The sequence below is a fragment of the Microtus oregoni genome, unplaced genomic scaffold (assembly GCF_018167655.1).
Source record: "Microtus oregoni isolate MIOR12 unplaced genomic scaffold, Mior012 000004F_ref0000308, whole genome shotgun sequence".
Lineage (NCBI taxonomy): Eukaryota > Metazoa > Chordata > Mammalia > Rodentia > Cricetidae > Microtus > Microtus oregoni.
Window position 1 is genome coordinate 29,106,608 of NW_024543063.1, and position 19,716 is coordinate 29,126,323.

At 47.2% G+C, this 19,716-nt stretch overlaps 1 protein-coding gene across 3 annotated transcripts in view; it reads right to left on the reverse strand.

The window, feature by feature from the left end:
• Positions 1 to 2,241: 2,241 nt before the first annotated feature.
• Gnpat (glyceronephosphate O-acyltransferase) overlaps positions 2,242 to 19,716 on the reverse strand; it is a 30,193-nt gene continuing 12,718 nt past the window's right edge. For 2 of the 3 annotated variants that reach the window (XM_041650439.1, XM_041650442.1), the window contains 12 exons: positions 15,588 to 15,715; positions 15,156 to 15,231; positions 14,228 to 14,379; positions 13,983 to 14,113; positions 12,402 to 12,625; positions 9,108 to 9,350; positions 7,230 to 7,309; positions 6,561 to 6,701; positions 5,597 to 5,696; positions 5,427 to 5,520; positions 4,455 to 4,516; positions 2,242 to 3,068 (listed from right to left, as the gene is read on the reverse strand). In XM_041650439.1, the coding sequence (XP_041506373.1) occupies positions 3,025 to 3,068; positions 4,455 to 4,516; positions 5,427 to 5,520; positions 5,597 to 5,696; positions 6,561 to 6,701; positions 7,230 to 7,309; positions 9,108 to 9,350; positions 12,402 to 12,625; positions 13,983 to 14,113; positions 14,228 to 14,379; positions 15,156 to 15,231; positions 15,588 to 15,715 (1,475 nt within the window). In that variant the 3' untranslated portion in view covers positions 2,242 to 3,024. The remainder of the gene's footprint in view (positions 3,069 to 4,454; positions 4,517 to 5,426; positions 5,521 to 5,596; positions 5,697 to 6,560; positions 6,702 to 7,229; positions 7,310 to 9,107; positions 9,351 to 12,401; positions 12,626 to 13,982; positions 14,114 to 14,227; positions 14,380 to 15,155; positions 15,232 to 15,587; positions 15,716 to 19,716) is intronic. The other variant, XM_041650441.1, reaches the window with a different exon arrangement.

The window sequence follows — 19,716 nt, forward strand, 5'->3', positions numbered from 1 at the left end:
ATTTTAAGAGCCAAGTTTTATACTACCTGTGGATCACTGACTGAGGTAAATATCACAACAGTGGGTGGGAAATAAGAAAGCCACTATAGAGTTAAAGGATTCACGCTGCCTGTCCTATATTTAAAAATAGGACAACGTAGCTGGGCGGTGGTGGCGCACGCCTTTAATCCCAGCACTCGGGAGGCAGAGGCAGGCGGATCTCTGTGAGTTCGAGACCAGCCTGGTCTACAAGAGCTAGTTCCAGGACAGGCTCCAAAACCACAGAGAAACCCTGTCTCGAAAAACCAAAAAAAAAATAGGACGTTAACAAAAATGGCTGTGGACCACAGGAACACTGTGGCAGTTTCTCATGAAACTCCTGGCAAATACAGGTGTGAAAAGAAAGGGAAGCGTGTACCATGGGCATGTCTGGAAGAGACCTGGAGGGACTGCAGAGAGCAGCAAGGTCCTCACCCATGTCGAACGCCTGACAGTCTGCTAGGCGACCCTGGCAAGCGCTATGTGCACCGCCCCCGGAATTCAATTACCTGGCTTTATTCACACAAGTGTTTCAAAGCATCTCACTGTAGCTGTACTTCCTGGGGGTTTTCTGTAACAGCGTAGTGTCCACAGTTAACAAATCATGACTTCATTTTCTGTAATCTTGTTAGCGTCAAGGGTTTGTGACTTGAAAATATCCTGAGTTGGATGTGATGGCACACATTTTTAATCCCAGCATTCAAGGAGGCAGTGGCAAGGGAATCTCTGGCTAATCACGGCTACCCAGTGAAACCCTGCCTGAAAAAAAGGCCAGGTGCATCCCTTTAATCCCAGCTAGGAGGTAGAGGCAGGCAGATAGATCTCTTGAGTTCGAGGCCAGCCTGATCTACACAGTGAATTCAGGACAGCTATGACAATGTAGAAACCCTGTCGAGAGAGGGGGGGGTATGTATATAATCTATTTCTAGGTGTTGCTGTGCCAAACAGTCCCCTTTTTGTTATTTACATTAACCCATGTACTGTAAGCTAGAGATCTCCAATAGCAGTGCTTCTACTGGCCTTTCAGTCTCTGGTGGCAGACCTGACTGTGCCACAGATATGGCACTGTAGGTCTAAGTCCCTCTGGCCACTGTTTTTATGCAGGAACCATGATGCCAGATGCCCACAGTCTGTCTCTTCTGCTTGGTCTTGCCACCGAAGGATCTAGTAAACGTAGTGTGCTGGCTGACTTCAATTTTCCACACTATTTTCCTGGAGGTACCTTTTTGAGCCTGGGATAAGGTGTAGTACAGTGCTTGCCTAGCGTGCACAACGGTCCGAGTTCAATCTCCAGCACTGCAGAAGCACTGTATAAACCAGCATGGTGGTGCGTGCCTGTAGTCTCTCTCAGCACTGAGGTGGAGTCAGGAGGACCTGAAGTTCATTCATCTTCAGCCACCTGTTGAGTTCAAGGCCAGCACCTGGCTGGTGAACAGCTCAGCTCAGGTCAGAAGAGTGTGCTTAGGTGTGGCAGCTGACAGTGGCTGATGGACCTGTAATCTGCCCACCAGAGTCCACTGCCAGGACCACTGTTCAATGGCCCTGCTCATTTCAACATGCGGGAATCCCCTCTAGCTTCTCAAAGCAGCAAATGTTGCCATAGGGCCTGTCTGTCATAGGGCCTGGGGATAGAGGCACCACCTGGGGAATTAGGAAAAAGGACCATACTGGGCTTCTCAGTGACCCTCCTTGGTTCTTACATTAAAATGCCTATCCCCGATGATTGAGCTGTAGCCTAGATTCATATACTGAGGGAGAGCTCCTCATGCTGAGAATCCTGCTGGGAATACAGCAGGTACCACCATGTCCAGCCTACTTTCTCCCAAGTCTCATGGAGAGTTAGCAGTCATGTCCAAAGCCAAGGTGAACCTGCTGTGGATGCACCTTCATCTTGGACTTCAGCTCTCAGAGTACAAGGAATTCAAGGCTAGATGCATTCCGCAGGTCCTGCTTTCTGCTCTGGCAGCCCCCAAGGGCCCATGTGAGGCCACGATCCTCTCTGCACACACCCATAGTCTTTTCCTCTATTACTCAGCCCCACTCCCTGATATAGTTCCACCAATGCTGGGGTCACAGGTCACTTCCAGAGGGACTAACTTGCAGAGCTGTCCTGTCTCGATTCAAACTCCTCCTCTCTCCACGTATATTCATGTCACATCATGTAAACATCTCTTTGTTGTTCACACTTCGCTTAGTTCAACTTGTTCATGAGACTACTGGGTATAAAATTTAAACTAGATAGTTTATTATACACTTCTGTTGAATTTGTACTTGAGTCAACTTAATTAAGGTAGAAATGTAAGGTACAGGTTGCGTCCCTTATCCAAAATGCTTACGATGGAAGGAAGTGTGTCCAATCTAAAGGTGATTTTTTGTTGTTCAATAAGAACAAGTTATCGAGTACTCTGACAAAGAGAACTGAACTGGGTTGCTTTTTAGAGTTTGGAAGATCTGCTGATCTAAAACAAAATGTCTTAAAGATATGACCTAAGTCTAGACACGAACACACACAGCCCACAGGTAACCATACACAATGTTCTTAATACACCTGTGTTTTGACTGGGACCTGCATGAATCTCAGGAGAGAACTCTCATGCTCATGCTTCCAGCTCCAGGCTGGGCTGTGAACACTCACCTGGGTCCCCTCCTCAGCCTATTTCTGCACAGCTGAGGGGCCAAAGCTTCTGCTGTACAATCCGTCACATGCAGGCCTGAAGGTGGAGCATGTGTGGGAAACCGCGTGGCAGTGATGGGGGCCTGAGCTCTGCTTTCCAAGAATGTTTTCAAAAGCTTTTATTTTAGACACACAGTTGACATGAATGCCAGCAGTCATTGTGTCAGAAGATCACACTGACGCTCTCACTGACCATTTCCTCCTCTTGGCAGAAGTACAGCTCACAAGGTCTCGGAGACGGAAAACACATCCTCCTCTCTATGTCCATTTGTGGCAGTGAGTCCTTTTGACTGTCATGTGGAACTGGATTTTCCACAACCGCTTCATGATTACTAAAGTTTTGCTGTGACTGGTTTTCCTATGGGTGTCTTACATCCTAAGATAAAGAAACAGCTCATGAGATAATAGCGGTCTTGCTTGTTGCTACAGCTCTGTTTTAAGGCTGTGGTCCACTCTGCAAGGCAGGCTGCAAACGCTGAGTCCCCCACTGATCATGCAGCTGGCTCCTCTTTATTCTACTGACCATTACAAAGCCAGTGGCTGCCTTTTCGAGATGTTCCTCTTTCTCAGCCTACAGCATCCAGAGGGCTCTTAGCTCCACTCTGTACCAGACAGTGTGTGATTAAAGAATCCACCACACATCCTCACCCAGAGTATCCCAGACTTCAGAGGGAGAGTAAACATCACCACAGATGCGTAAAACTGAGACAGGATTGCTGTGAGTTTGAAGCCGCTCTGGGCTACAGAGTGAGTATAGTGAGGGCTAGATCAACCGGGCATCCAGTATAAGACCTTGCCTCAGAAAACAAAAATAAGGCCAGGTATGATAGCATACACCTTTAGTCCCAGCACAAGGAGGAGGGGGCAGAGCAGAGGCAGGCAAATCTCCGTGAGCCTGAGGCTGGCCTAGTCTACATAGTGAGTTTGAGGCCAGGCAGGGCTACATAAAGATACCCTGGCTCAAAAACAAACAAACAAACAAACAAACAAACAAGGAGAGAGCTGGAGAGGCAGCTCAGTGGTTAGGGACACTTGTTGCACTTACAGAAATTTAACAGCTCCTTGGTTCTAAGGAATCCAATGCCCTCTTCTGGCCTCTGTGGATACTGCACACATGTGGTATATATACACACATGCAGGTAAAAATATCCACACAGATAAAAGAAAATCTTTTATTAAAAAAGGAAAAACGAAAGTCAGAGGCAGAACAGAGTCAACCCCCACACACAGCTGCACACAAAGGACTGCATGCTGGTCCAGATGAGGCCTGGGCAGCTGAAGCACTGTCCACTTTGCGTTTCTGTGTCTTCTTGCTCAACACTTTGCTACACCTTTTTTCCTTTCCCTTTTGGCCTTTAAAAGTCTGTTCTTTAAAAACTGTAAGCAGTGTATAGCATTGTGATACCCTTACCATTTGAAAATCTTTTTTCTCAGTTCTCTCCAACCCCCACATCTGTTTGTCCCCTCCCCCCCTTTTCCCTCCTCTACCCTGTTTGTTTTGTTTTTTAAGACAGGGTCTTGACCTGGAGGGCCTGGTACTCACTATGTAGCCCAAAGCTGGCCTTGTACTCATGGCAGTCCTCCTGCCTCTTCTCCCAAGTGCTGTGATTGGCATTTTTCCTTAAGGAAACTCTGGCTTATACTCAGCTTGTTTATATTAGAATCTACAGCTGCTCCTTCTGATGAGCCTACTCACGCCGCAGCATATGCTAGTGTCTGCACAGCAGGAAAATGGGTCTGCGTCCACGAGAGCGGCACTTACCAAGCATTTCTTCTAATTTGCTTGTGGCAGACTCGTTCACACTAAACACGATGCTATTATCTCTAAAGAGAAGGAAAGCTGGGTTACTGTGTGGACAGACAGCCACTCACCACAACCTCTTCCTGACTCTATGTTCTGTCACGGGATGTTATGGGCCTGTGTCATGAAGCTTGCTTTTCTCCCCTTCAGGCCTGGGGACCAAATCCAGGTCCTCACACATGCTAGGCCAGTGCTCTACTACAGCCCCAGGCATAACCACAGCTCCAGTATGAAGCAGGTGAAAGGCTTCTTGCTTCTGTTCTGACAAGATACACAACTATGAGAGTTTGGCTTCAAGATAGTGGTTCATTCAGGAGACGCTATAGCAGTGGTTCTCAACCTGTGGGTTGCGCCCCTGGAGGCAGAGTGGGAGGTGGTATTGAGTGACTCTTTCATGGGGTCCGAATATCAGATATTTGCGTCACCACTCACAGCAGTAGCAAAATGACAGTTATGAAGTAGCACCAAAATATTTTATGGTTGGGGTCAGCACGACATGAGGAACTATTAAAGGGTCACAGCATTAGGAAGGTTGAGAACCACTGCTCTACACACACACACACACACACACACACACTCACACACCTTCCTTCTGATCACATAAGATACAACTGTGAGTTTGGATTCAACTTTACCACTGGGATACTGATTCAGTTAGATCTGTTTCTCTCCATCCACACACATGCATGAACACACCCACACACAGCACCCTACACTTTTTTCTGTAATTAACATAGGAAATGCAGTCTGAGGTTAAACCAAACCTAGGTTAGGGTATGTTCTTAATTGTGTGACGTGCAGGTTCCCCGAAACTTGCACTGATCTAACCCTGAGGCAAGAGGAAGGGAAGCACAGCACTGTGTGTCCTCTGTCGTTCGGTCTCGGGCTTCACTGTCACTCCTTCCCTTGTCCCCATTAGCACCTGGTACTTACACCTTCTTCTTTTCTACCACCCCAAGTCTCACGAAAGCTGCTAAGGCATTTTTCTGCAGGTCAGAAGACAGTGCGTCATAACACTGAGAGGCACCTGCAAAGAGGAAGAGGGCAAATGATCACTCCTGTTCTCAGCTGAGAAGCCCCCCCCCCCCAGAGATGTGACCAACCTCGATCCAGAAGCTGACTGGTGAACTTCCTAGCTGCAACCAAGTACTGTCTCTCAGTAAAGCAGTCCTCTTCTTCATGCAAGAGGTATTTGGAAAGTATCTGGTTTCACGAGGGAAAATGAAAGGAACACAGAGAAGAGGTAGCCAGACACAAGAGCATGGTGGCCACACTGCCCTCACTAACAACCACACCCTCCACGGTCTACAACTTCTAATTGTCAGCAGCTTTTACAACTAGAAAAGGACAGTTTGAAATGGCATTTGTTAAGAGCTGAATTTCTCATCTCAGCTGACTGCAAGAATCACTTCCAGTTTCACATCTTGGGTTGCCCAGGGAGAGAGGACCTATGCTTTTGGCTATCTTTCTTTCTGAATGCAGAGTGCAGGCTCAAACACTGGCTGATTCCCAGTTTATCAAGTGCCCATCCCATGCTAGACTTTGTGGGAGGAGGTGGACAAGGTCACCTCTGGGATTACAGTCCCAGTCCCCACTGTCCACCCACCATCACAGTACTCAAAGCCAGCCTATAAGACACAGATGCCTCTTCTGAAATGCCTGAACACCCCAGCATTTGCCTTTCAAATTCCCTCCCTTCTTCCCTCCCTAGAATCCTGCTGCAGTGCCTGAACCCAGCTCTGTGTCCTCTTCTGGGTTGTCTGAACAGGACCTTGCTCTTGTTCTTCCCAAAAGCAGAATGAGTGTTCAGTGACATTAAAGCAGAAGGCACTTACAAAGAACACAGGAAAACAAAGCATGTCTGTAATTCTGAGTGCAATCATGGGCTTACAGGGGTGCTACCCCAGCCTATGACAGGCCCAGCTTGTCCCTGAGTAGACACGGAACTTATCTCTCTGGGACCACCATTCACCTGGCACACGATCACCCTTCACACCGGAAGTAATTTCAGGAAAAAAGTCTTATGATTCTGATATGGGCGTGCACAGAATCTGCAACTTCACATACCTGGTATGAGTCCACAAAAGGTTTAAAGAGCCCTATGAGAAATTCTAACACAGCGCTCCCTTTGTCTGTGATGATGATGTCCTTCCCAGCCATCTGTATAGCCTCAGTTTTACACAGCAAGTAACAGCCTTCCTCAAAATCCTAGGGAGGAACAGGGGAGACCACATACATATAACAGTCCGTGTACCTCAACGTCACTAGTCCCACAGCTCCCAGAGCCACCTGACTATGCACTGAAGCTGGAAGCGTTTGTTCCAGCACTCAAGTGCCGAAGCTCAAACATGTAAATAGACAGCGTTTGTGAAGCTGTGGCCCAGACAGACACGCAGACAAATGCGCACACACATACACACACAACAGATGTTCTTCACTTGACAATGCAACACTTTCTTAGATGTAATCGCAAATCCAGAAAATCCCCCAAGTGGAGTTAGATTCAAGCCCTGCCAGCCTCATCTCTCTCACCCTGAAACCTAGAACACCGTCTGTCTGTCTGCCTTTGCCCACACCAGCAAACCCACAGACCACACAGCTGACCCACTGCCAGGCAGGACCACCAGGCCCAGTCTCAAAGAAAACGTGCTGCTGTGCAGAGGCATGCTGGGGAGCCTCTCTGTCACTTCTGGAATGTGCACTATGGCATGCCTGCTCTGGGTGGTCAGAACTTACCCTGAGTGTGTTTTCTGGGAGGAAGATGAACTCATCTGAAAACACGTTGCATAGGAAGGAAAAGCAACTGAAGACATCCTCTGCAAAGAACCCATTTCACAAAATTAAGGCACTGCTTTTGATATTATAGCCCTTCAAATGTGTGTGTATGCAGGTAACAAGGAAATAAGTGAGTCCTTCAAGAAAGCTCAAGTCAACACAGTTTATCTGAAGGACAGACTACAGTCGGCAGAGTTTAAACAAGGCCTCAAATCCCTCAGTCTAGAAACAGGCATGATGCCACCACCCTTAGAAATTCCTCAGAAGAGGGACCTCCTTCTGAGTAGAGAAGGAAGGGGCTCATTTCCCAGCTACCATTTCTTCATTGTCATCTAGCACTCTGTGAACACCCAGGCCAATCACCAATTATTCACACACACACCAAGGTTTGCCCCCAAGACCGACTGAAGGAGATTCTCTGGGGTGGAGCCTCATGACCCTCAGGTAGACATAACTCATTTCAACTCAGTGTGATCTAATACCATGTACACTGTACAGTGATCGTGGTGGGGTCCCATCTGCCTCTGCTAGAGAAAACTGCAGCACATCAGGAGCTGGGCAATGGTGTTCCCAATGCAGAGCCTCTCTAGGAATTGCAGGGCTCTCTTGACCTAATCACCCTTATATATAAAAGGCACAGCTAGTGTTAGTTTATTGTGTGTATATGTTTAAGGATACAAGTATGCCACAAACACGCATATGGGAAATCAGAGGGCAATTTTCAGGAATTGGTTCTTGATTTCCACCTCATTGCAGACAGAGCCTCTTGATTGCTGCTAAGTTGAACATTCAAGTATTGCTGGTTTGAAAGCTTAGGGGCAAGTCTCCTGTCTCACTTGTAGGAATGCTGGGCTTCATATACAGGTTACCTCACCTAGCCTTTAACATGAGTTCTAAGAATCTCAACTTGGGGGCTGGAGAGATGGCTCAGAGGTTAAGAGCTCTGGCTGCCCTTCCAGAGGTCCTGAGTTCAATTCTCAGCACCCACATGGTGGCTCACAACCATCTGTAATGAAATTTGGTGGTCTCTTCTGGGGTGTAGGTGTACATGCCAGAACACTGTATACATTATAAATAAATAAATCTTTAAAAAAAAATCTCAACTCAGCAATCAAGCTTGCCTAGCAAACCACTAAACCATCTTCCTAGTACAAAGGTATAGTGCAGATCAGGGAGTCACTAGGTCTTTCCAGTTCTGAAGTTTTATTTTTCCTCTTAAAAATTTATTTTCAGCCGGGCGGTGGTGGCGCACGCCTTTAATCCCAGCACTCGGGAGGCAGAGGCAGGTGGATCTCTGTGAGTTCGAGACCAGCCTGGTCTACAAGAGCTAGTTCCAGGACAGGCTCCAAAACCACAGAGAAACCCTGTCTCGAAAAACCAAAAAAAAAAAAAAAAATTATTTTCATTTTATTCGTATGCATACATGTGTATATGCCCTGTGTATGCAGGTGCCCACGGAGGGCAGAAGAGGATGTTGGCACCCCTGGAACTATAGTTGTTGGCAGTGTTAAGCTGCCCAACACTGGTGATGGGAACCTAACTTGGCTACTCTGGAAGATCAGACACCCTCTTAACCACTGACCCATCTCTTTTGTTGTTGTTCTGAAACTATATTTTGCTACATAGGCCAGGTTGGCTCTAAACTCCTGGAAGCTACTCCTGCCTCAAACTTCTGAGTAGTCGGGGTTAAGCCACAAGTTGTATACTTTCCAACTCTAGACCTGTAGGCTGGCAGGGCAGCCTCCTTTATTAGAACAGAGGGGGCTTAACACTGCTCCCTTTCTGGCACTAGAGAGCCAGGCCTCTTTGGAAATTCAGGGCCATGCTCCTAAAAGTTACCTTTCCTGAACCCAGGTGTCATCTGCAAGGCTACAGCTACTAAGGAAGGACGGACAAAAACGTTGAGCAGCTGGTTCTTGTAGGCCGAGCACATGAGGAAGGTGATGTGGTGGAGCACAACTCCTCTGACCATTTCTGAGCCTTCCAAGTCCACTTTCAGAACCACCCGGTCTTTGACAAGGCTGGCCAGGTTCGAGTGCAGGAGGATGCTGGATTGGACCACTTCCTCAGGAAGCTGGTTATCTACAGAGAGAGCAGCAGAGTGAACTCAATGAGAAGGCAGCGTCCAATTCCACCACGCTTCCCAGAACCTACGGGAAGTAAGTAAGTCAAAGCAGCAGACTTATATGATCAAACATACCTTCCTTCTGTCCCCAATTGAAAAGCCAGCTAACATGCCCACACTAGCTGTGGGTCACTCAATGCCAGCTCCTGTCCCACCACTCCTTCCTCATCCATGAGCTACGCTCCACTCTGCCCTCACCTTCTGCAGATCGCCTCTCTATCAAAGCCACAACTCCAAAACCCTGAGTACAAGTTCTTCCCCTAGGATTCATAGCAACCTGTATTGTGTCCAAGGCACTCAGGCGTACTCCACTGAGCCCAGCACTAGCTCCAACACCCAGTGCCCTACCCTACAGGAACCAGGGGTTATACTCTAGCTACAGGACCTGTGATTTTCAATTTACACTAATTACTGTCACAGGCTCCCACCCCCAAACCCCCAAGTTCACAACACAGTGAGTAACTCCAGTGACAGGTGTGTGTGCAAAGATCAGGGGACAACTTTTGGGAGTCAGCTCTTTTTTTTTTTAATAATTCATTTAACTTTATTTCATGTGCATTGGTGTGAAGGTGTCAGATCCTCTGGGACTGGAGTGACAGACAGTTGTGAGCTGCGATATGGATGCTGGAATTTGAACATGGATCCTCTGAAAGAAGAGCCAGTGCTCTTAACCTCTGAGCCATCTCTCCAGCCCCTTGGGAGTCAGCTCTTGTCTTCTAACTTAGTTTTGAGACAAGCTCTCTCTACATTTTAAACAATATTTATTTTTAAGTGTATGAGTATTTCACCTGCATATAAGCACAGCACATGGGTGCAGCACCTGAGGAGGCTGGAAGAGAGTGACAGACGGTGGTAGGAACTGAGCTGGATCCTCTGGGAGAGCAGCAAACGCTCTTAACCACTAACATCCTCCCAGCCCCAGGCTTCTCTTCTGGTCTCTTACTCTGCACTGTGCACTCCAAGTGCTCCTAAGTGCTGAGCGTCCTTCCCGCTGCCGGGCCCATAGCACATTCTCCCGTCTCCTCCTCCTCTCATCTTGATGGTAAGCATGCTGGGATTACAGATGCACACAACCATGCCCAGTTGTTTACCTGGTTCTGTGGGTTGAATACAAGTTATCCAAGTTGTACCAATCTTGTGTGGCACACACCTATAGTCCCTGAACCTCCCTGGCCTTCCAGTGAAGTTTTTACTGAGCTACTGAGCTGTTCCTCTTCTTCTTCTATTTTTTTTTTTTTTTTTTTGGGACAGGGTCTTGTCATATAGCACTGGTTATCCTAGAACTTGAAAGCAGACTAGGCTGGCTGGAACTCACAGAGATCTGCTTGCCCGTCTTTCTGGAATGCTGAAATTAAGAGGTGTGCATGACTATGCCTACCTTTTTCGTCTTCTTCTTCTTTTTTTAATTAAAAGACAGGGTTTTTCTGTGTAGCCCTGGCTGTTCTAGAACTCACAGAGATCTGCTTGCCTCTTTCAAGTGCTGGAGATTAAAGGCATGTACCACCACCGCCCAGTTCTTTTTTTTTTTTTTTTTTTTTAAATAAAGATGTGGTCTCATGTAGTCATGGTTGCCCTTGGACTCTTGATCTCCTGCTTCCACCTCCTGAGTGTTGAGATGACAGGCATGCACCACCATGCTTGCTCACTGAACTAGTATCAGAGAGTTAGAGAAAGCCCTTAGCTGCATACCAGAAGCAGCCAGGCTACAAACACAATAAGATAAAGAGGACTGAGGATGCAGCTCAGTGTACAGAACAAACACAAGGCCTTAGGTCCAATTCCCTGTATGAAACAAAACCAACTCTGGGGCTAAATGGTTCAGTGAGTAAGGCTCGTGCCTCTACTCAGTAAACGTCAGCTCAATCCCTGGAATACAGATAAAAGTGACAGGAAAGAACTGACTCCGCAAGGTTGTACTCTGACCTCAACACCTCCCATTCCCCAGCAATAATTTTAGAAGCAACTAACTACATTGTAGCAAACTGTACACTTGCTGGGTATGCATATGATCCCAATACAGGAGAACTGTTCCAAGTTTGAGATGAGCCTGGGCTATACAGTGAGTTCTAGGTCAGCCTGAGCTATACAATGAGACCCTACCTCAAAAAAACAAAATTTTGAGGCTTTGAAGATGGCTTAGTCAGTAAAGTAGAACATGTATTTGATTCCTAGAATCCACATAAAAGTCAGAAGAAGCAAAACACACCTGTAATCCCAGCTGAGGCTAGAGGGGAGGCAAGGATAAAAAGACCTTCAGGCTTGCTGGCTAGCAGTCTAGTCAAATCTGCCAGCTGTAGTAATATGACATCTTTATGCTCTTTGGACTCTTTTTTTTTTGGGGGGGGGGGCTGTCACGCAGTTCCCAAATGAATCATACGAGGCTTATTTTTAGTTACAGACGTCCGGCTTTAGCTCGGCTGTTCTTGCCCACTTCACTCATACTATCCTGTCTACCCTCTGCCTCTGGGCATCCCTGTTCTCTTCCTTCTTTAACTCTGACTCTCACTCCATGGATGGCTGTGTAGCTGTGTGGCTGGCCCTGACGTCCTCCTCCTTATCAGGCTACAACTCCTCCGAACCCCTACTCCCAGTTTTCTCCTTCTATATAATCTCGCTGCCTGCCAGCCCCGCCTGTCCTTTCTCCTGCCTCACTATTGGCCGTTCAGAGCTTTATTAGGCCAACAGGTGTCTGAGACAGGTAAAGTATCGCAGCTCCAGAGTTAACGAATGCAATGTATAACGACAGTAGCACACCTTCAAACAATATTCCCAACAGCCAGCTCCACAGTCAGCAGAAGACCGGGTCTCAAAAAATTGAAACAAAAATGAAAACACCTGTTGTCAATCTCTGGTCTGCAGCTGCCAAGGAAATGGCACCGTGGTCCTGGAGGCTTAGTCTCAAGAGTGAACCAACACACAGCAATTACTCTCAAGCAGACCCCTCCCTGGGCTTCAAATTAGAAAATGCAAAGGCTGCTCTGTGAAAGACATGTATCCCATATACGTACCAGGCCAAAGCAGGAACCCTCCAAACACCTGGGTCAAGCCCTTTAGCCACAGTGTCTTCTCCACCAAGGTGTCAAAGTCCATGGATAACTGGTTTTGAAGGAGAATGGCAACTACCAGAAGCCATGGGTTCAGAACCAGGTTTTCAATTTGCAGAAGCTGTATCCTATAGGCGACTTCAGTGACAAAGGCGTGCACATCCTCGGACTGTTTCTGAGGGATGTATCTGAAAGGAGGGCACAGAGGTTACAGGTCAGCTACCCATTCGGGTGGGAGAGGGCCCCACGGGAAGGTGTGCCAGGCTCCTGCCAACCGTACTCAGACCACACACTGGCAGCACTCCCTAGCTGGTATGCAGCGGAAATTACACATCAGTGCTATAAGCATAATTGCTTGGACCATGGGTCTGTACTGCAAGAGCCACGTGGTCACCACTTACTTCCCTCCTGGGAAGCTGCAGACCACGGAGAACTAGCCCATTTGCACCAGACAGCTGGCTGCAAAAGATGTCAGCAGGGGTTCCACAAACAGCTAAGGAAGAAGGACGTTCAAGGGGAAGGTGACAGCCGCACTGGAATAACTGGCCAGGGCTCTGTGCAGTGCATGGCTAACATCTGCTGGAGTTACAGGTGAGGCTGCTGACCAGACGCCTCACTGCTGGGAAGCTACTGGAGCTGCCAAGCATTTGAGGGCTACTGGGAAGAGGGTGTTTCTGCCCAACTCCCCAGGGGACTCGTCTAAGTAAACACAAAGGCTTGGGATGGTGGGAGGGCTCAGTGGGTAAAGTGACAACCTGCATATACCCACAAACATACAAAATTAAGTCAACTAATCTAATTGAAAGAAAAATACAAGTACTCAGTTGTGCCCTGAACCCTTAGAGAACCTAGTGTGTCTGAAAACAGGGTGCTATCCTGCTCACTGCTTCTCTGGACTCCTTCCTAGGGTCTAAAGCAGTGCTCCAGACACATCAGCTGGCCTGTGGTTGTGTCCACAGTCACTCTGCATGAGCTTCTTTTTTTTTTTTTTTGGTTTTTCGAGACATGGTTGCTCTGTGGTTTTGGAGCCTATCCTGGAACTAGCTCTTGTAGACCAGGCTGGTCTCGAACTCACAGAGATCTGCCTGCCTCTGCCTCCCGAGTGCTGGGATTAAAGGCGTGCGCCACCACCACCCGGCTGCATGAGCTTCTTAACAATGGTGCTGTTTCTCCCCACTGTGAGGTCAGACCCCAAGGAGGTGCAGCAGACAGTTCTTTGGGTTTGTTTGCTATTCATGTAAACCAGGCTGGTCTCAAACTTGCTATATAGATGAAGATAACCTTCAATTCCTGATCCTCCTGCCTCCACCTCCTGAGAGCTGGTATTATAGACATGCCCCACCACGCTGGCTTCGAACATGAGGTTCTTTAACTGCAGTGCTCCACTGATGAACATGGAATGCCAGAGCTTCCCTAGCAGTTTGCTAGCAGAGCTCAGGTAAGCCAAGGTTTGGGCTCAGAGGCCGTCAACTCAAGAGTCCTGATTCACACTTGTGGGTTTTCCTTCTCATTTCTGTGTCGGGTATTAAAACACAGGCCTTGCACCTTGGCACCAGGTTATAGGAGTTCCGACTGAGCCGTCCCGCAGCTAGAGAGCGCAGTGACACAGGGTCTCCAAAGTAGACATGGATGCTTCCAAAGTTCTCAGAGAGAATCCGTCGAGCTTTCAACAACCCCTGGTGGCATCACAAGAGGGAGAAAGAAAACAGGAGCATATTTGTAAATGAGTGGATGTGTAAGCCAGGTATTCTCTACCCTCAAGGAAAACCAAGTTGCCTAGCCTCACTTACAGTGGTGGATTCCTTTGGCTTAGGGATTCCTAGAAGCTCACAGGCATACAGAGTCTCTTCCAATATTTTATCATAACTGATGCTAATGGGAACAAAGTAGGTATCAAAAACTTCTCTTTTAAAAAATGGTTCCATCACAATATTCAGAAGACCTGTGAACACAGGGAGAAATTCTGTACCGTGATAGTGAAGAGCAGGGCACACAAGGCTCATACACAACACATCAGCCTCCCTCCTTCCTTCTGCACTGTACCTACAGCCTCCACCCGCAGGGTTTAGAAGGCGAATCCTAAACCTGTCCTCAACATCTGCCATTCTTGGACAAGAATAAAATCTGTCACTGCCCAGCTGGTACTCAGTCTTGTTACTGATCCCACAATGAAAGGAGAAATAATCCATTCAGGAAGTCAGACCAGCAACATACACAGCCAGCCTTCCAAAAATCACACTCACACGACCTGAGCTTCTGCCTCTTACTAACTCACCCCAGCCAAACAGAGCACCGGGCATGGCAGTTCACACTCATCATCTCAGCACGCAGGAAGCTGAGGCAGGAGGATGGCAGCAAATGTGAGGCCAGCATGGGCCACTCAGTGAGAAACAAATCAAATCATATATGTATACATATGAAGATTACAACCACAATCCATGTTTCCAAGCGAGTCCCCAAACTCCCTTAGTGATGACAGCAGGGTCTGCTCTTGCTATATATACCCAGTGCTTTGGTTCTCTAGGCTTCTGCCTATCCCATTCCCAGCCAGAACAAAAAGGACATCCAAAGTCCAAAACCAGCTAAACTTAAGGAAACAGCTCTATTTGCAAAGAAAACAGCATCCTGTCAAAGAAGTATCTAGTTCTATTTGGTAGTTACAGTGACACCACATCTGAGGTATGGGGTTAATATGCTTCTAATACATAAGGGACCTACCAAATTTAGGAGTCAAGGTCTTGGCTGAGCGACTCCTTGTCCCTTCGAGGAAAAATTCAACAGGAGCATAACCATTCTTTAAAAGAGAACACAACAGATACACAACCCATTGTCTACTCTCAGAATAACACAGGCCTCCTTTGTGTCCTGCCCCACTCCCACCCCTGTGTGCTCTGGGACTGAACCTACGACCTCTCAGGCCACTAAACCACATCCCAGCCTAAGAAAGGGCTTCTTCTGATGCCTGATCCCAAGTGCCCTCTGTCCTTTAAACAAACACCTGCTCACAGCAACTTAAACAAGGCCGCCTCTCAGATGAGGGACCACTGGGAGTGGGTGTGCTCCTTGAAGGGGAAAGACAGCTAGGGATCTATTCAGAAGCGAAGAGCCAGACAGCTTTGTGGCTCCAGGTCCCTGAGTGCCTGCATTTACCCGTAGCATTGTCTTCACATATTCGGAGAACACAGCCCAGTACAGTTTATTTCCACCAAAGGTGCGCCGCATGAAGAAGGCCCCAGACATTCTGAGTAGCTCACCGACCAATTTCATTCCCAGGAAATCTAAAACACAAGGAAGAGGTAAGATGGGAACAAAGATCTAGATGTAAACACTGTTGAGAAGTTCATGAATAAGACATGAGCCCCATGACAGCAGTAGTTCCACTTGTGAGATAACTCCAGAAAAGGAGCAGAAAGGTGCTGGGGAGATGGCTCAGTGGAAAGCCCTGCAAGCACCGAGGACTTGACTGTAAGTCCCAGCACTGATGTGCCAAGCAGAGCATGGCAGCATACACTGGGTAAGGAGGCAGTGACAAGATCTCTACAAGTAACTGGCCAGTTGGTCTAGCCGAATCAGTGCGCTCCAGATTCAGTGAAACCCTGTCTCTAAAAATAAGGTTACCAATAGAAGACGACACTCAATGTCAACCTTTGGCCTACATCCCCCCCATTCCAATGGCAACCTCTGCACCCTCCCTACATGCTCATACATGCACTCACGAGCACATCCATGCATGTGTATCCTCACACATGTACACACATGCATACAACACATCCACACAAAAATAAAAATGAAAACAAAGAAGTCTGCTGGGCAGTTATCTTGTACCTCTCTTGTTACCATGCTATTTATAAGGCACCAGGGACAAAGGCAATGCCAGCAGCATGACAACAATGTCGGAAGGCCAGTATCCACAGCCATGACAACAATGTCGAAAGGCCAGTATCCACAGCCATGACAACAATGTCGGAAGGCCAGTATCCACGGCCATGACAACAATGTCGGAAGGCCAGTATCCACGGCCATGACAACAATGTCGGAAGGCCAGTATCCACGGCCATGACAACAATGTCGGAAGGCCAGTATCCACGGCCATGACAACAATGTCGGAAGGCCAGTATCCACGGCCATGACAACAATGTCGGAAGGCCAGTATCCACGGCCATGACAACAATGTCGGAAGGCCAGTATCCACGGCCATGACAACAATGTCGGAAGGCCAGTATCCACGGCCATGACAACAATGTCGGAAGGCCAGTATCCACGGCCATGACAACAATGTCAGAAGGCCAGTATCCACGGCCATGCTCTGAAACTGGTGCGTGGCATGTGCTCTCATACTCTGGAGCACCGGCTCTCCACTACCAAGAGAAAATATCAACCTACTTTTAAAGAAATGGCTTACAAAGCAGGTCTACAAAAAGGCAAAGGTCCTCCAGTAGTTTAACTAGTTTTCATTTTCCCTAGTTTTCAAATCACTTCCTCACTGTCTGCTGAGAAGAAGGCACTTTTTAAGGCATGCAAGTCCCCATAGCTTTAACCTGACTGATTCACTACATTTATTAACACTGGAATCCCTACTTTCCTAGAGACTGTGAAAGGAACCAGTGCAGTACAGACTCAACGGATGAATTCTATAAAAGCATGGACACACATCTACAGAGCAGTGTGGTTTAGAACAACAGCGCTTATCCAGTACACAACCACAGTGTCAGTTATATGAGACATGAACTCTGTATCAGTATAAAAATCAACCACGTGGCTCAAAGAACCAAGTGGAGGTATCAAATTATAAAACTCTCAGTTGGGTATCAGAGAAAAATTTCATGACACCGAATTTGGTAATGACTTCTTGGTTGACACTAAATACGCAGGGAACAAATGAACACAGATTCCTTGGACTCCACTGAAACACAACTTTTGTGCATCAAAGGACACAGTCAGCAGGATGGCAGGGGGACCAGTGAATGGAGATGAGCTGGCCAATCCTGTATCTATGGGCAAGTGTTCAGGCCACAGAGGACTCCCACAGTTCACTGACAAAAAGGTAACAACCTAAAAGACATCTCCATAGGGACCAGATGCACCTACATCTGGAAAGCTGAGGCAGGAGAATCACTAGGGCTGAGAAATGCAAGACCAGTCAGAGCAATATAGATCCCATCTCAAAATTCAAACAACCCTCCTCAAATAAAACACCCCAGTGATGGATGAAAGTACATGAACGGGAACTCATCATCACTGAGAAATGAACCATGCCACACCCACGGAGATGGTGACTACTGAAGAAACAAAAGGTTGTGCATGGAAAGTCCTGGGGGAGACATGGATCTCACTTCTGTGCACTACTGCTGAGAACACAGACCAGTGTAGACACAAGAGAAAACAGTATAGTGGGACTCAGAAAAGCTCCCACATGACCCCGCGATGTACTGATTGAGGGATCAGATATTTGTACTCTTCAGTTGTCTGCTGTCCACTTGACAGAAGCTAGAGTTTTCTGAGAAGAGGAGTCTGAATTGAAAAACTGTTCCCATCAGATTGCTGTGTGCAAATCTGTAGGCCATTTTCTTGATTAACGATTTATGTGGGAGGGCCCAACGCATTGTGGACAGTGCTACTCCAGGGCTGGTGGTCATGGGTTCTACTGAGGAAGCAGCACCCCTCCACGGCCTCTGCACCAGCTCCTGCCTCCAGGTCCATGCCCTGACTCCCATGCTTCTTCATGGGTATGGCACGGTTTGTTATGGTTTTGATGTGCTCTCTATTGCTGCTTCTCACAGTGACAGACTGTGATGAGGAAGCAGAAGCAGAATATACCCTGTCCTCCCCAGGTTTATGATTACGGTGTTTATCACAGCTTAGAAGACCTGACTAATACACATATCCCGTGTTCATAGCAGTTGCTGAAACAACATTTACAATAGGGGGCATGCCTAAAGTCTTAGGTTCTAGTCCCAGCGCCAAAATACAAAAAGAAATATTTTTAAATCCCACATTCATAACAGTGTGTCTTAGTCGGTTTGACACAAGCTAGAATCATCTGAAAGGAAGGAACCTCAACTGAGAAAATGCCTCCATAAGGTTCAGTTGCAGGGCATTTTCTTAATTAGTTATTAATGTGCGAAGCCCTGGCCCATTGTGGACTGGTGGTCCTGTGATGGGGAAAACCTTGTTAGCCAATTATCTTTAAGAGGTGGAGCCCAGGTAAGGCGTGCACGTGCTCTTGCGCTCGCTCTCGCGCTCTCTCTCTCTCTCTCTCTCTCTCTCTCTCTCTCTCTGCACACAGGACACTGCTGTGCTTGGATTTGTTTCTTGTTTCATGAGTTTTCCCCTTATAATAAATAAAAATATAATTGTTGTATCCTTTAGCTAGCCTGGTTATTTCAACAGTCCTGGTTTCTATAAGAAAGCAGGCTGAGCAAAGACAGGGGAGCAAGCCAGTAAGCAGCACCCCTCCATCAGCTCCTGCCACCAAGTTCCTGCCCTTGTTTGAGTTCCTTCCCTCAGAGCTTTTTATAATGAACTGCTACATGAAGTGTGAACAAAATAAACCATTTCTTCCCCAGCTTGTTTTTGTTTCATCACAGCAATAGTAAGCCTAACTAAGACACAGTGTTACCTGAAATAAACAAGGGACAGAGCAGATAGTGTCCATGGACAGGTTACAGGACAAAATTAATGTGGCACGTCCATACAACAGACGGTTACTCAGCCTTGAAAGGGAAGGGAATTCAGACAAGCCACACACTGAGGTCACCATGCTAAGTGAGATTGGTCAGTCAGAGGAGGGTGTATACTGCAATTAAGTGTATGAAGTATGCAGAGTGTGTGGCTGCAGGGGCAGGGGTGGAACCGTGGCTGCCTCTGGGAGGAGAAAAGCAAAGCACAGTCACTGGTTAGTGTCGGTTCTGCAAGATGTGAAGGGATCTGGGGCAAACAGGAACAACACAGCTGCAACAATATGAATGCACTCAGTGCCTCTTAAATTGCACACTTAAACAAGTCAGGACTTCATGTTATATGTATTTTACCAAAATTGATAATCTTTTTTGAAAGCCATATCTATTTGTGATCTAGAATGATCACTAGAACTATATATTATCAAAATTTAAAAAGCAGGAAATATGACAAAGTGGGATGGCCTCTCTTTTCAAAACTAAGCCAAAGAATCCCATGTGCACAGATGCCTCTCCATGTCTGCTCAGTCACGGGACTCACAGTGCAGGGTCCAAACTGGCACCCAGAAGAGCTGTCGTTGGTACCCTTCACATTCGTTAGT